The sequence below is a fragment of the Aedes albopictus genome, chromosome 3, assembly GCF_035046485.1.
Source record: "Aedes albopictus strain Foshan chromosome 3, AalbF5, whole genome shotgun sequence".
NCBI lineage: Eukaryota > Metazoa > Arthropoda > Insecta > Diptera > Culicidae > Aedes > Aedes albopictus.
In genome coordinates this window covers 430,410,077-430,427,296 of record NC_085138.1, presented here as the reverse complement: position 1 = coordinate 430,427,296, position 17,220 = coordinate 430,410,077, and the positions used below count along the sequence as shown (strand labels likewise).

The following is a 17,220-nucleotide window of genomic DNA, read 5'->3' as shown; positions in this document are numbered from 1 at the left end:
GTTCATGGAAGCAAAGGAGCAATTCCCAATTCTCACCGAGAACCGATATGAACTGCTGGAAAACGCCGAGTGTTTCCCACCGCTACCCAACACATTCGCAGAGATGTCGGCTGGTCAGTACAAGACGAAAAATGTTCAGCAGTATCGCCCCCAGAAGCCGAAGCGTACGAATACGGAGGTAAACATTGCGGATCAGGTGCAAGTGTACGCGGAGAAGAAGAAGAAGAAAGTGGATGGAGACAAAGAGAAGGAGCAGAATGGTGTAGCACTGTTCAACACGTTTAAAGTGACGGATTTCGAGCGTTGGGCTCAACGTATGGAAGAGCAACGTAAGGTGCAACTGCAGCAGCAACTTGGTGGCGACCAAGCTCCCACCTTGGGTTCGACGGAGCCGGTGGACGAAGATATGTTCATGTCGAGCAGCGGAAGGAAACATGCTTCGCAGCATCGAAGGGATCGCAGTCGTAGTCCGGATCTAATTCGCAAATGAAATAGCAATCGTAAGTAAATGCCAACAGAAGAGATAAAGATTTTCCAGCTTAACATTCAAAGTTTTGAGAAAAATAAAGAAGAATTAACCAGAGCATTGATCATTGAGAATTATAATGTAGTCCTTTTAACAGAAACTTGGAGTAAGATAGAATTAGAGAGTAGCAAATATAGTGTGCCAGGGTTTTTCACTTTCCTCGACTCGAGAGACGACGGTTATGGAGGCGCTGGCATCCTAATCAACAAAAAATTAAAATCTAGAGGGATAACGTTACCGAACTTACCAAAAATTCAAGCCGTCGCACGATTGATAGTAGCCCACGATATTGTTGTGATGTCGGTCTATGCAGCACCCAATATTTCCCATTTTGCCCTGAAACAAGGAGTGGAATCCCTACTGCAAGCTGTACGAGGTTACCGAAAGGTTCTTGTGGGAGGTGACTTCAATGCGCACCATTCCGCATGGGACCCTCGGCACCAAGATAACAAAGGAGCAGCTCTATTCGACCTTATAAACGACGAAGCCTACATTCTTTTGAACGAGGGACAGATGACGTTCGTACCGGTTGAACTCAACAAGTCGCCTTCTGCAATCGACCTTGTTCTGGTATCTCCAGGGCTGTTTGACGATGCTAGAATGAAGGTTCTAAATTATGGAATAGGTAGTCGACATCTTGCTATTGAAACCGTTGTACAGCTGGCCCAGCGACGACCGAACGGATATTTCATCAATAAAACCAAGATTGCAGAGGAATTCAGCAAAATCAGTGTGTATGAAGTTGTTAGCTATTCCGATCTACAGGGGCAATCGAAAATCATCAGCAAAAAAGCCAAACAGCCGGACAAACACGTGCCTAAATTTTGGTGGAGCGACGAGGTGGAACTAGCATGGAACGAGAAGAATGAAGCAAGAACTCGATTCAACCGCAGTGGAGATTTGGAATCACTACTGGATCTGAGGAAAAAGGAAACGATTTTCAAAAGGAAAAAACAGGAATCTTCACGAAAACGGTTTGAGGAATTCGTTGCCAGCTTCGATCCTCGGACTCCAGCAAAGACCATCTGGAATCAATTAGGCAAACTCACCGGAAAGAAGAAGAAAAGGGAGAATGTACTAGTACACGATGATTTGCAAATGGCGCAGCAGTTTTTGAACAAATACTTCCCGTTTGAAACTAACATTGCTCCCATACCTTCTTATCTTCCTAACTATGACATTTTAACAAGCAGCTTTTGGATCCGATTTTTGTCGAAAAAGTCTTCTCATTCAGCCCCAGGTCCAGACGGGATCGCATATAGTTCCTTGAAACTATTAAACGCTGAAGTGAGAGACTCCATTATCATGGACATGAACCATATCTGGAGATCAGGCGTTGTCCCGGAAAATCTCAAATCCATCAAGGTTGTCGCAATTCCCAAACCGGGGAAGGACCCCGAATCAATAGAAGGAGTTAGGCCTCTGTCTATGCTAAACTGTGGGATGAAGATTTTGAATGCCGCCGTGTTAGAAAAACTGCAACAACACATCGAAATAAGAAACATTCTTCCGAGGTTATCTTTTGGGTTCAGGAAGGGAATGTCAACAGTTGGCTGCTTGGAATACGTCACGAACAAATTATTCCTAGCTAAACGGGAGAAGAACCTTGCAGCGATAATCTTCATCGATCTCTCCAATGCGTTCAACGCAATCAAACTGGATAAGTTAGAGCAATGCATGTTATCGTTTGGACTTCCACCAGAATTTCCTAGTTGGGTGCTAGCTTTTCTGGCAGACAGGAAAATACAGTTGCAGGTCGGAGCTGATACGCTAACACGACATGTTAGCCAAGGCCTTCCACAAGGAGACATACTGTCACCGACGCTCTTTAATATTTATACTGCCAATCTCCATAGTATCCGGGTAGAAGGTGTCGAACTCGTTCAGTATGCGGACGACTTTGCCGTGATGATTGAGGGACGAGACCTAGAAGAAATCAACGAACGAGGTAACCAGTTCATGGAACGTTTTGTGGAGGCAGCAGATGAGCTGAATTTCACCATCAACGCGCAGAAGACTAAGGCTATATTGTTCTTGAACTCTCCGAAGGTTCTGAATATCCATATTGGCACGGATGTGATAGAAACAGTCAACTTCCATAAATACTTGGGTCTATTGATAGATAGATCGCTAAGGTTCGGCGCCCACTTAAGGGACCTCTCCAAGCAGGCGGCCGATCGCCTAAATATGCTCAAGGTCATTAGCGGTACCAAGTATGGCAGTCACCCAGCGACACTTGGTATGGCCTACAATGCTTTCTTTCGGGGCTTCATCGAATATGGTTCTAGTATATACAGCTCTGCGTGCAAAACTAATTTGGAGCGAATTGATGTTATCAATAACGCCTGCCTACGAAGAATCACAGGTTGCACCAAAACAACACCTAGAAACACTTTACAGGCCATAGCTGCACAGCCTCCGCTTCAATTCAGGCGGCTGAAGGTAGTTGGGAAGCAGGTGGTCAAGCACTATTACCGGAAAACTCCTGTATGGGAGCAGATCAACAACTGCGACGTGTTGGACGAATCGAAGAGGTACACCTACATCGAGCAAATAGCAGCACAACATGCAGAAATATTCCAGGACATGACATGTGCAGTTTCAGCGACTCCGTTATCAGGATCAGTGGACATCTCAACAACACTGAATGAGGAACTGTGGCCCAAAAAACAGACCAACATCAGGGTGCTGAGGCAGCTTACACTGTCTCTGATCCACGGAAAATATCGAAATCGTCCTATTATTTATACAGATGCGTCAAGCAATGGTATGGAATGCGGAATTGGGGTTTTCCATGAGCCAAGCAACACCAGACTCAGCTTGAAACTGTCTAACTTCGTCTGTATCATGTCGGCGGAGATCCAAGCAATCTTCATAGCGCTACAGTACATCAATCGTAATGGTATATCCAACGGAGTCATAATGACGGATTCCAGGGTTGGCTGCGAGTTCATTCTGGATCAAATGGACAAAAAAGTGCGAGATTACCTGATCAACCAAATCTTGGTCCTGGCGGCCGCAACGATGACGTCTATCCAATGGATACCAGGACACACGGGAGTGCGAGGTAATGAAATGGCGGATCAACTGGCCAAACAGGCCCTGGAAAGAGACATCATCTGCATCAACAAAATACTGCTTCATGACGCGGTTTGGTACTTCCAACGTCGCAGCGAGGAGGGTGCTCAGCAATGGTATCTGGACTACTCATCAGAGCTTGGAAAGGGCCGCAAGTACTTTCAGATACAGAACACTATCCCTCATAGACCCTGGCACTTTAAGTTAGATCTAAATAACAAGGAAGTACGCACTCTCAATAGGCTACTCTCTGGTCACGATTTTTCACGCTACTGGTTATTTAAAATGAAACTGGCAGACGATTGTATTTGCGAAAGCTGCGATGTAACTGAAGACGCCGAACACATAATCTTCTACTGCGTAAAATATGCTGCGACAAGGAACAAATATGGACTGGACAACTTTTGCAACATTTACAATGTTTGGGACCGGAAAAACATCGACCTTCTCCGTGATGTAGTCAGCTTTTTAAAAGAAATCAACAGCAAAATCTAGAGATACCAAAAGGGAATGGATAATCGATGAAACTGCAATGCCCTGACAGCGAAAGTCAATTGACTATAAACAAACATCGTTGGCGTTATAGCTGTTACAGCTGTGCCATCCCTGCTTGCCCTAGTTTGACAGCTGGGCAGGCGTAGAAAGAAGAAGAAGAAGAAGAAGAAAATGTAGGGCCCTGGTAAGAGTATGCTGAAACATAGGTGTTCATGGTTGAAGTATTTGACTTTCTTTCGCTTACATACAAAGTGTTACACGAAAGAGGTGTTACCCTCGATCTAGCGAAATATTTCATAAAATAGACTTAGTCTAACAGAAAAGGAAATTTCTCAGAAATAACAACTAACAATATAACTACAAGATAAAAACATATAATCTAACTACTTTTATATTAATGTACACAGACATCACTTACCTTAGATCTTCCCCTTGAAAGACCGATACTTCCGGAACCCTTTGACGATCTCGGTGTAAACGTTCTTCGACGCTTCGTCGCACGTCCTCAGCAAGTAGCTGGCCGAATGTTTGTCGTACATTTCGATCAGCCCGTAGCAAACGTTGTACACGGTTTGGGAAACTTTTTCGTGCAGGGTTGCTGGCCGTTTGCTCTGGATAATAAAGTGTATGATCTGTGCCAGCACGTACGGTGCCATGATGCGAAGATCCTTGGCGATTTTCTTCTCCGCGTGACTCATGATCCTGAAAGAAATTGACATTTTAGTATGTAGCGAGCATACATGTATTATAAATAACGACTCAAACAGATTCTTAAACAAAGTGTTTAAACGCTTAGAGGCAAATAACTGTGAAACTTACTTTTCCATCGGCAATAGCAGATCGGACAAGGTGAGAATTTCAAAACTGTTCAACGGCTTTTCCAGCGGGCGATCTTCCTTGTAGGTGATAACCGATGCAATCAGTCCATTAAACACGAAGAAGAACTGCGGTAGACGATGGGCCACGTAGTTAGGCCGGATGATCATCATCAGGTACAGGACGTCACTGATCAACCGATGCAGCTGGTAGAAGGCCTTCTCTTCTCCGTCCTTTACGGTGTACTTCTTGATGTTGATGCTGCTAAGGAACTCCAGCATGTGGTCCATCACCGACGGAACCAAGGTGAGCTAAAATAGAGCGGATCAGTACAAGTGAAATTCCCTACTAAAGTTCAATCTCACCTTTGGATTGGAAACTACAGCTGCGAAGCAGCTGAGGATATCCTCCAGACAGCTCCGGTCGTCGAAGAATTTCTTCATCACGCACAGCGGAAGGATCTCATCTGCAACCACCTTCCCAAAACTCCTCACGAAGACTTTCTCCACCTCCTGCTTCACCCCGGAAGCAAAAGCATTCTTGGCAAAGATCGAATACACTCGCAGAACAAATCGCTTTGTGTGGTAACTTCTATCCGAAGTAGCTTCCTTTTCAAGCTGTTCGAAACGCTTTGCCAGTTTCGTTGCCGATTGGTGATGTGTTAGGAAGCTGGCGAACACCTTGACGTTCTTCGACTGCATATGGGCGGCGTCCACGTCCGATTCGTCCGTGGCGGTGGAACCGGAATCCGTCGTACATTCGGCTCGCATTTGTGATAGGAAGCTGGTCCAGCGGTTCTCCACCACCTGATCGATCCGTTCCGGGTCCAGTTTCAGGAAATCCTTGTGCTGGAGAGCGTTCGTTAGCAGCGTGCTCGACGATAGGCTGTCGACTTTGAGCTGTGGAATACAATAAATGATAAATGTATTTATAACCTATCCCGGAAGAAGGTCGCTTTTACAGAGAAGCGAGAGATTTTTTTCGGTGAAAAAGTGGAGTTTTCCGTAAGAAAACACCCACGGTTAATCAACAGTTTTACCCGGAATTCCTCCCGAGAAAACTTCTTTTGGAGTTTTTCATGGACTTTTGATTTATCTACCAATTCCCGGCATTTATCACTGAGTCCTTCAGAGATGTTTTTGAGTTATTTTCCAGAATTTCTTTTGTGGTTCTCAAAAATATTGAGAATTTCAAGACATAACCGGAAAATCTTCTGGAGGAATACAGGAAAATATATTTCACTGAAACCTCGACAGGTGCTCCTAGAGAAATCCTGATTAAATTCAGAACGAAGATGTAAAGAATTCCGGCAAAAACGTCGGAACAATTTATCTTGGCTATTTCGATTATTATTTCTCAAGAACTCATTCGAGGATTCAGAATTACTTCATTTGAATTTGTTTAGAACTTTGATTGCAAATCTATACAGCATTCGTTCCGAAATTCTTTTGAAGATTTCTCTCGAAACTCTCTCTATGATTCTTACTTGAATTCTTTTTTAGATTCCTTCTTGGTTTTCTACAGCAATTCCTAATTGAAATTCCTTCGCAGTTCCTCACAGAATTCTACCCATGGTTTTTTTTTACCTGGAGGTTAGTCGGAGTTTTTTTCTGACGAAGTTCTCTCAAGTTTCCATCCACAGATGGTTTTTACGTATTTGCTCCCAAAAATAGTTCCTTCCGAATTCCTTTCCAAATTTCCAATTCTATCGAAAGTATTCCCGATATGCGTTCAAACATTCACGCTGTATTTTTTCAGAGAAGTTCCATTTTTTTGTTGGATTTCCTTACAGGATTTCGCTCATAGTTCTCATGGGATTTCTCTTAAAGATTTTCAAAGTTTCTACTTAAATTCCCTTAATATTTCCTCCCGGGTTTACTTCCAGAACTTCCCAATTTTCCTAGGATTTCTTTCAAAGCTCCTTTCAAGATTTTTCTAATAGGGTTTTAAAGATTTCTCCTGGATTTCTGCCTATAGCTCCTTGTGGAATATTAGCAAAAATCTCAAAAGTCAATGGATCACTGAAATAACTAAAACGGCCGCTATGGAATGAACAGATAGCGCCACCGTTGCTTTGTGTGTTTGACATGACTCCACAGCTGTCACAATGTAAATGCCCGTATACGGTGGCGCCTTTGTTTACATGTGGCGAATTCTGGAAAAGTTTGTTTCATTGATCCATTCGGAGATAATTTTTTGGTAGAAAGCCCAGAAAAACTCAGAGAGACAACCCCAGGACCAACTCCGGAAGTAATCGTCTGAGAGAATCGGGAGAAACTCCAAGACAAAATTCAAGTGAACCTACAACAGAAATCCCGCAAAAACATTAAAAAAATATCCCGGCTAGAAGAAAGCTCACCGAAGTTTCTTGAAGAAACTACAGGAGGAACTGTGGAAGAAATATTGGGTGGACCTTCTGGGGAATCCCCTAGATAACATTTTAAAGAACCACGGAAAGTTTTCAAGATAAATCCCGAGAGGAAAAAGGTCGATTTTTGCGTGACATAATTTGTGGACCTAGCTATCAGCACATTTGAGTGCTATTCCAAGCTTTTGTGGGAATGCATTGAATTACTAAAAAACTGGTTTAAAATAATAGGGTTAACTTTTTCTGAGTACCATCCCAAGTAACAAAATTAATTTTATAATGCTTTTGAAGTATTCTTCAACACCTGTGCTTTATAACCATGCATAAACCAAATTGCTCTGCAACACAACATCAACTCAATCATAAACCCGCCATAAGACCAAAGAGGCCCATCCTAAGATGCTCTTGGAGAGTTGTTTTTAAATTTCTCTTAAAACTTGTTGTACTTCCCAAGTTGTCCTCAAGGCGAATTGCTCTCTTCTTGTAGAATTCCTCAAGTGCACGATAAAACGATAATAAATTTGTCAGTGTTGCTGCTGATGCAGCTTTTATGTCGACGAAAAAGTTTGATGCTTTTTTTGCACCGTATTCGACCCCCTGCAGAATTTTTTTGTCACACCACAATATGTTCCCACCAGTTTCAGCATACATTGATTCGTTTCGCTGCTAGAAATTTTAAGCGTCGGTTACACTTTTTGGGTGGTGCATGGAATAATCGGTTTGTTTACTTGCTACTTTCTTTGGTGTTTGACGTGTGAACAAATATTTTAGACGATTGAACATTTGCACGGTAATCTAAAAAGCAAAGCAAGATGCAAATTTGAAATTGGGATTAATTTATTATTATATTATATAATATTATATATATTATTTATTTATTTATTAATTTATTACACAAATTGGAAATATTTCCGTGGTGTAATAAGGATGCCAAATGCCAAGCAAAATTCATCGTATATATGTTGCAAGATACTTCCAAAAATTGCAACGCGCTTCTATTATAATGTACTAATAAAATATTTAAACATATTATTCCTGGTCATGAGAACATTGTTAATGAGTTTTCTCAACATGGTTTCCATTGAAATCTAGGCCGGTGGTCGGTCCATTATCGATGGTTTTAATCAACATCACCATAAAATCGTCTTAATCTTCTTTCAACTCATGCCAGAGCTAAAAGCAAGAATACTAGGATTTATAACGTTCTCAATGCAGCCTGGTTGGCCTCCATCAAGAACGCCTTAAATTTATTTCATCTTAAGCAAGGGTGAGAAGTATTTCTCAAGAGTACTCAGGTTTATAACGTTCTTGATGTAGGTTTATGCAAACTCCGCCGAGAACGTAATAAATCATGTAAGCCAAATTGTAAACAAACAATAAATTATCGCACCGCGGTGGATTTTGTGAATTTAATCCGACTAATTTTATCATCAGCCCGGTACCGTTGCCAACCAGGCAGACCTTTTCCGATAACCAGCCTTGATGCGGTATGCCTAATTCCTCCGGTCAGCATTTCTAACAGGTAAGTAGTTGTTGATTTTAAATATCGATGATTGGAACCCGAATTGCACGGGAATCGACGTCCTGGATGACCAAACCCACCTCATTTCGGATGCTGCAACCGGAGGAACTTGGCACTGCACCGCACCACGTCGCGGTTGGGTTTCCTGGTTAGGTGTTCTTGATTGGCAGCAATAATTGAACGATGAGAATCAAAATCTGATGCTTGAGTTTTTTATTGTATTTTTCATGTACCACACTGTTCTTATGCGAGAACAGTTGCTCTTGATCAAGAATGGATGATTGAAATTAACTACAAGAGCCTTAAAAAACGGAAAATAAGTTCAACAGTACTTGTTTTGTTTATGGTTTTATGAACTGAACCTCAAGTATTCTTGGAGGTATTTTTAAAACCACATATTGACGAAGAACAGTTGTGCTCAGCTGAAACTCCGATAAGATCAACTAGAATACAATGTTCCGATAAAACTATCATAAAAACAAATAAAACCAAATAGAATCAAGATTGTTACTTGGGCAGGGCATACTCAAGTAACCAAAACTTCAGCTTCGCATGCCAAAATTCACTTTCAAGTTTTACGATGTTCAGTATAAGTTCCGAATGGAGCTTTCTGGCTGCTTAAGAGGCTAAACCCGAGCAGGGAATGAGAACTAATTGAAAACAAATTGAGTTATTTAGATATCACGAATTTTTATAACAAAGTGAGTTTTCATTTTGTATGAGTTAAGTGTTAACATAACAAAAAAATGGTAATAAAATAATGTACTGGAATATCTACTTTAAAACAAAATGAGTTCTCATAGATAACAAATTGATATCTCATTTTGTTATCCACATTTTACGACTTGAAATCATAAGCAGTTCTCAGGGAGTTGTCAAATCTATAGGGTAATAACAAAAAAATAATAACAAATTTAGTATTCATTTTGATATTTTATTTGGCATCAATTTACATGAATAAGTAAAAATTTAAATAAGATTTTATTTGAAATTTAGAAGAATCTCGTGATTGAAAACTTGTTTTGTTTGATCATCAGAATATGGCCCCAATAATTGGCGTAGTATTATCAATTGTAACATTCGCACCAAAAATCAAATGAGGGTTTCAGCAAAATTTTGCTGAATTTTGCCGAGCTGAAGGTTTCAGTATACATTTTGCTGAAATTCAGGAAAATTTTTCTGATTTGTTCAGTAAACTCTGCTGATCACCAGTAACGTTTTGCTGAAATTCAGCAAAAAAATTTGCTGAACCCTTCAGCTCGGCAAAGTTCAGCAAAATATTGCTGAAAGCGTTTGGTGTGTTAACATTTCATCAACAGTCATTTCTAACTTGGAGCCTACACGAAGAAAAATTGTATGGAAATCGGATATGATATCCTCATCTCATAGATATGCAGCATAGCTATACCATGATTCAACTAAAAGAATAATGATGGATATTGAAGTGACAAACAAAAGTAAATTTGAAGTCAAAGGGCAACTGCACGTAATATTTTTGTATAATTATATTTCAACTTTTTCTTCTGATTATATGCACTGCAGTAAAACAAATGTGGGAGATGCTCACGACATCCCAGAGCCGGGTCTGGTACGTTTGGCATAATACCATTTGGCATAAGGACGTTTGGCATAAAGGACACTTGGCATAATAGACATTTGACATAAGACGTTTGGCATAAAATAATTTCAATAAAAAATGAATCACATACTTAACGTCAAAAAAGAAAAAGTATTCTAAAGAAGGATGATACATTATAATGCAATAATTTTTCTGAATATAATATGCAGAAAAGGATGATTTGCTGGAAAGAGCCATTACCGGAATCTAAATTGCTTGTATCGATAAAGAACAGCCTACATACAAAAGAAGGAACATTCCCCTTCCCAAGGAATTGGCATCCCTATCCCACCAATGTAATGTTTTCGTAGCCAGCATAACAGCGGCTCAAGCGTCGGGCTCAAGCTGACAACCTATCTTTCAACACAGCAGCATAATTTTAATGCGGGGTAAGAAAACAAGAAGACCATAACAGTCCCCTGCCCCTTCCGGAAAAAAATCAAATTCATGGAAGCAAAAGGTTATTTCGAAAATAAGAGATCCAAAATAATGCACCACTATCAAGTTTGCCTTCTTTCCGTTGAAGGTTGAATAGGTCTTTAATTTTTCTCCAGAGGGAAAATATATTTCACATATTGTTTATGCCAAACGTCCTTTATGCCAAATGTCCTTTACGCCAAACGGCCTTATGTCAAACGTACCAGACCCCCCAGAGCCACAGGCGTCGGGACTCAAATTAAATGACATCGAGCAACGAATTGAGTCGCATTCGGCTTCTCAGCTCTTTTCCTCGGGGAAAACTGATTACATTGAAAAAATAAGGTATCCGATTGGAAAATTATTTTACTACATACATTAATTTCATCGTGTTAGGCATAATGTCGTTTGGCATAACGGTCAAATGGCATAATCTGATATAATAGTCGTTTGGCAAAATGGCCGTTTGGCACAACAATAAATGTCTTATTTTCAAAACTGTATCAAACATCACGGGATTCATCATTTTGATACGGAGCTACAATTAATCCTTTTTCACGCGAGAAAACTTTATAAAGGTAAAATATGGGACCGTCAACTGTAGAATGACCGTGAATTACTTCGGCTGGCCATATCCAACTTCATTTGTCTTTAATTTATAATTATGCCAAATGAACATTATGCCAATCGGCTATAATGCCAAACGCCCTAAGGGTGAGAACATTTTGAGTACTATGGAACTCTCGTTATTTCCTTACGAAAGTGCGAATGGTGCAGTTTTAAAATATAGAACTGAAGAAATAATCACCCTGTGGTTTAAATTTCAAAACATTTGGCAATATGTTTAGATTGAAATAACTCTCGTGCTTAGTATCATACGGGCGTATCTATAATGATCGATTTCTCTTAATCGATTTTCTCTTCGTATTATTCTGGGAAATACGACCAATCTCTCGTTTATTTAGGCAAAAGACGGCTAATTCTAGCTTCTAAAACAACAAAAACAACCGAAAATGATTTGCCGGTCGAGTTATTAACCAAAGAGAAAATCAATGAAGAGAAATCGATCATTGTAGATACGCTAAGCTATAGGTATATGACCAAGTTCCAGGCAATTTGGCCGATGAAAACCCCCTCATAACGAACCTGCCGATAATAACCAGTCACTCCTAAAAGGCTTACTAAAGTTCAAATCAATTTAAATCAATAGCATGACCATTACCCAGAATCAGCAAATTATAAATTTTGTGTCAATATGTAAGTACAATATGTTGGAGGCTAGTCCACCATGGGCACGCAGGCCATAGCGAGGCTAGCTTCGTCGATGCCTGTTTCTTAATAATAAATAAAAAGAACGCGAGACATCTTCCATCAAACTAGACGGCTGCCGACTGATACCTCAATCTGCAACCGCCACATTCTTTATTCCATACAGGTATATACAATTCAACAAACTTCTTCCAAACTTCATACCTCTGCCATCTCTCCAACAATAGGGTCCTAAAATGAAAAATATTTTCCCAATTTTGCTGCATAACACGAAGGAGCATGCTTTTCTGATCTCAATGGTATTTTTTCCGAACTTAAACAATGGCAGAATAGTTAGTAAACTCGAGAATAAAATAATGGTGAGCAGGTCTTGTTTGACTTCCGAGGTCAACCTTGACGTAACGAAAGTGAAACGACGGGTTGCAAAAGACATCACATTGGCTCACTTTTGACAACAAATGTTCCTGTTTGACATACACGGTAAACAACATTTATCCAAAATTGAATGCTAAACAAGGAGTGTTGCAAAAATTTTTAAAATTTTTGAAAATACATTTTATGGGCTTTACCTAATAGGAAAACTTTAAAAAATGAGTAAACATGTCGTTTTAATCAATGTTTGATCGAATTATGCAGAAATTGAGATAGGCCTTTACTGCCGTGAATCGCATATCAGTCCCATCTTTGCTGGATTTCCTATGCAAATGGGACAGATATGCGATTCACGGCAGTTTAGGAGCCTATTGTACCTACCAACAATACTGCCGCCGTTCACGTACATGAAGGTTCGACGCTACCCGAGCGTTCAACGCTACCTAACTTCTAACACAATACTCAGGAAGATTCAAAAAATATTTTGTGAATATAATTAATGTTAATAAAGCATATTAAACCTATTTTGGATTTTTGAAATCAAATCCTGTTATCATTGAGTTTTTGAAATGATAGAAAAATGATATCTCAATTTGATATTGAATAAAAACAATTCGGAACGAAAACTTGTTTTGATTTCATTTTGTTATCAATAACAAAATGAGTTATCAATTTGTTATAGGTTTGTTCTCATTCCCTGCTCGGGAAAATGCTTGAAGGTGAGTATAACGTACAAAATTCTACTTACCGCTTGATCCACAAACTGCAGGAACACCTCCCGCAGCTCTTCCGTCAGTTCCTTCTTGTTCGTAGCCTTGTAGTGGATGATCAGCGAACATCCCTTCAACAGATGATCGAACAGCGCCGCGTCCGACTTGCGCACCTTTTTCGCCGATTTCCCGCCTATGAACGCCTCTATGGCAGCCACGTACTCGGTCAGCAATTCACTCACTTGGTCCGCCGGAATCAGCTTCAACCGATTGGCATTGCTCTTTTGCAGGTAGAAGAAAATCGTTAGCAGCAGCTCGAATCGTTCGTCGCTTTGTTCCAAGAAGTTGGCCAAGGTGGTCCGAAGGCTGTCAAAAGCTTCGCTCGTTAGATAGGAGACCGTTTGTCGGACGAAGGCCACAATCACCGGAGAGGATTGTCCGAAGATTGTGATAAGTGTGTCAATGTTCAGGAACTTCAGCAGGTTTGGAACGGTTCCGAAGGTCAGTTGTTCTATTTAATTAAGGAGAGAAATGTGTTAGAAACTGTTGAAACGTTGAACATCAACAAGATCATGCTCACTGTTAATAACGCTGCCATGTAAAGCAACCAAATCGGGATCTCCGCAGTCCATAACATCGGTGAAAACTAGAATGCCCACCGAAACAATGATGGTCTTCTGTGTCTCAGCCAACTCGTCGATCCGGATCGAGTTCAAGATCTTTAGCAGGTCCTTCAGGTCGTTGGTGTTGGCCAGGGAAACAGATTCGCCCTTCTTTTCCGCTTTTTTATCCAGCAGTTTTCGAATCTTCTTCATGACCGTTTCTTCGTCAAATTCATAAACTCCGTCGAACGAAAGCTTCCGAGCTACGGAAGACTTGCACTCAGCGAGGATCGTTTCCACGATCCTTTTGTAGGTTGAAATCAATACTACTTCCATTAAATTGTGATCATCCGAGAGTTGTTCAATGGCGTACTCGATTTCTGTGTAGCAACCGTTCTGCAGGAGGCGATCTACAACGGTGACCTTCTGATCCAGGGAGAGTAGCTGCATGAACCAGCAGTTCGACGAGCGATCCATCAAGACCCAGCGAAGCTGCTCAAAACTTCCCGGAGCTAGTATCTTCTCCACAAGGTCCGACTGATCGTCCGGAGATTCACCGTTCATCTGGTGACCACGAATCTTCTGCAAGTGGATTCGGTTCATCAGAACGACGCCGGAAGAAGGAATTCGGTGTTCAAGCACCTTCCACTCTTCCTCGGTGAGAAACTGATGAACTTGATCGTTCAGGCTATCCTCGATCGAATCCGGTCGGTAATAGTGCACCACCAGTCGATAGTTTTCGTAGAAATAGACCAGTTTTAGGAAAGATTCGAACAGTCGAGTATCTGTCAGTGTTTCATTGATCAGCAATCGACCGAACTTTGCCAGCAGCTCGTCGAATTCCGCAAAATGCTTGCCCAACTTTTCCCAGAATAGATTCGTCTGTTCGATCAGTGTGTTGCCGGCGAAAAAGTAGCACATCCAACAGGTGGCAAACTCTACCTTGAACAACTCCGTCTCACTTTGCTGATCCTCGACCAGGGTCTCGAGTAGATCCCCTAAATAATCCTGCATCTTTCGCCAGTAGGTGAAGCTTCGTTTCGTGAGAAGTCCTTTCACGTAATCCATCATGGATTGATTGAGGCGGCCGTTGTGATCCGGCCAAGCGAATGCGATCGATTTCCACTGATCTTGCAGCTGCAAACGGAGAACTTTCCGGGAGAAATCATCCGAGTCTGCTGGGTAGAGAAGTTTCAGATAGTATTCATTATCCAGGAGCTCGGTCCGGACATCGTCGTGGCCACTTTCGGTTCTCTTCCGCTTGGAGGGTGTTTCATCCACAACCGCCATCGATTTCCGCTTCCTTGATCCCTTCCTCAGTTCCTTCAATTGATCGCCCAAGTCGTGATCATCCAGATAATCTCCCAGCTTCATGAACAGTTCCTCACGAAAGTTTTCCGTGCGATTCAAACGCACGTACAACCCAATTGTCGAGATTAACATCGATTGGAACTTTTCTAGCGTTTCCGGTCCCTTCTTGATGAACATGGTCCTCAAAATGATATCGATGATGCTTGTTTCCAGTATCAACGGGTTGTACTCGTTTATCGTGCAGATAAGCGAAAACAGATCTCTCAGATGCTCCTCCGAAGAATCGTACTTTTCTAAGAATTCCTTCAGCTTGATCGTAAAAATCCCGGTGAAATCGAAGTCCTGAACTAACTTCTGGTCGATTTTAATAAAGTACTTCTTCAACAAATGGAAAACATACTTTGTCAGCTGAAACACTTGATGCGCCTCGGAGAGAACCGATTTCTCTGGATCAACGAACACGTGCAACAAAATGTACTTCAAAAAGAGCAAAACGTCCAGCTTCACGTCCCGGTATGCCTTCAGATATCCTTCGATCAGCAAAGCAATCACATGCACTGGCAACTGCTTCGGATCGAAATATCCCATCAGCAAATGCTTCTTCGATTGATCCACCACTCGATTGTACTTCGAACTTTGCCCCTCCTGAAAGTAAACTTCCTTCAACAGCTGGAGCAAATCCTCCTGCCGATCCAAGCCGTGTGCCTTCAACGTCAAAATCACGTTGCAAACACTCGTCAAGGCAACGGTGAATGCATTCTGCCAGCTTTCGCCATCCCCCGCCGATTTCACATAAATCCGAATGTCATCCAAGATTCGCTTGATAGTTTCCTCTTCCCGATCCTTGTCGAAATTCCCCTTCAAGAACTTTCCGTAGTAGTTCAATGCCAGCTCCAAGGTTTGTCCATAGCTCTTGTAGTTGAACTTATAAAAATGTTTGTACTTCACGTCGAACGTTACGATCAAATAGCTCTCCAGTAGAACTCTACTATCAGTCCTCCCATTCACCTCCCCAAACGCTTCCCTCAGCTTAGGAATCAGTCTCTGTGGAAGTGCATTCGACGGACACGGCAGTGCCAAAAACTCATTCACAATCTGCCACTTGGAGTCAAACTCGTCCACCGGAAGTCCACTCAGCTGCCGCCCAAATCCAGCAACACGGTCGACGAAAAACTCGAATATCACCTCGTACTTGGACATGTAGTAAAAGCTGTTCGACTTCCACAGCTTGATGCCGTAGGCGAGGTTCGTCTCGAAGGGCTGGTCCGCGTTGTCCAGCCGGTTGAAGATTTCTGCCGAAGGAGTAAACAGTCAGTAACAACTGTTGTTAATTGTTTTTCCAGTACACTTTAGCTTTCCCTGAGCTTACCTTCCTTCAATTCCATTTTGGCACCGGTAAACTATTGACTAAACAACTAAAAACTATTGAAAACAGCGATAAATGTTCCAAAACTACCGAACCAAAACAAACTCACGTGCGAATCGCGGTTACAAATGCGAATAACAACAAAAACGAACTGTCAAACTGCTGTTGCTCATTCGAGAGGCGCCGCTCTCTCGCGCTCTCTCACGAAGTACTGGGGGTGTCATCGAAAATCGATTTTTCGATCAATTTGAAGCCATGTTTGTAGTTGCAAATTGCAATTTATTCACATCAGAGTTTGCAGTTTAATCTGTCTAGTGGCCTTTGACTGTCTATAGTGGTTTCTGATTTTAGTAGTGTTGCGTGTACGTACACGCTGCATTACACGAACACTACTTGAGTTACTGGTTGAAAATAGTAAACAAAGATCAGCTGTTCCCAGCAAAATCAAATCTAGCGTAACATTTGAAAAGGGCCTATCTGCAAAATGTAAACAAACCCATTTTTTTACTATTCCTATCAATATCTACCTAAGCTATCCCATAACACCTTAATCAATGAGAAAAGAGCTATTTCTAGCGTAACATTTGAAAAGGGCCTATCTGCAAAATGTAAACAAACCCATTTTTTTACTATTCCTATCAATATCTACCTAAGCTATCCCATAACACCTTAATCAATGAGAAAAGAGCTATTTTACCCGTATTTTAAATAAATTTTAAAAGGGCCTATCTGAAATTGAATAATCTTTTA

At 41.3% G+C, this 17,220-nt stretch overlaps 2 protein-coding genes across 2 annotated transcripts; one reads left to right on the top strand and one right to left on the bottom strand.

Annotated features, from left to right (window-relative positions):
• The first annotated feature begins 823 nt into the window (after positions 1 to 823).
• LOC115260552 (RNA-directed DNA polymerase from mobile element jockey) lies at positions 824 to 4,099 on the top strand. The gene has a single exon (XM_029861467.2). The coding sequence runs from the start codon at positions 824 to 826 to the stop codon at positions 4,097 to 4,099; it is 3,276 nt and encodes a 1,091-aa protein (XP_029717327.2).
• A 358-nt stretch (positions 4,100 to 4,457) lies between these two features.
• On the bottom strand, positions 4,458 to 16,605 carry LOC109621461 (uncharacterized). The gene is made up of 6 exons (XM_020075487.3): positions 16,474 to 16,605; positions 13,772 to 16,396; positions 13,230 to 13,702; positions 5,281 to 5,814; positions 4,919 to 5,226; positions 4,458 to 4,801 (listed from the first exon to the last, which is right to left on the bottom strand). The coding sequence occupies exons 1-6, from the start codon at positions 16,487 to 16,489 to the stop codon at positions 4,519 to 4,521; spliced, it is 4,239 nt and encodes a 1,412-aa protein (XP_019931046.3). The 5' UTR covers positions 16,490 to 16,605; the 3' UTR covers positions 4,458 to 4,518.
• Positions 16,606 to 17,220: the final 615 nt, after the last annotated feature.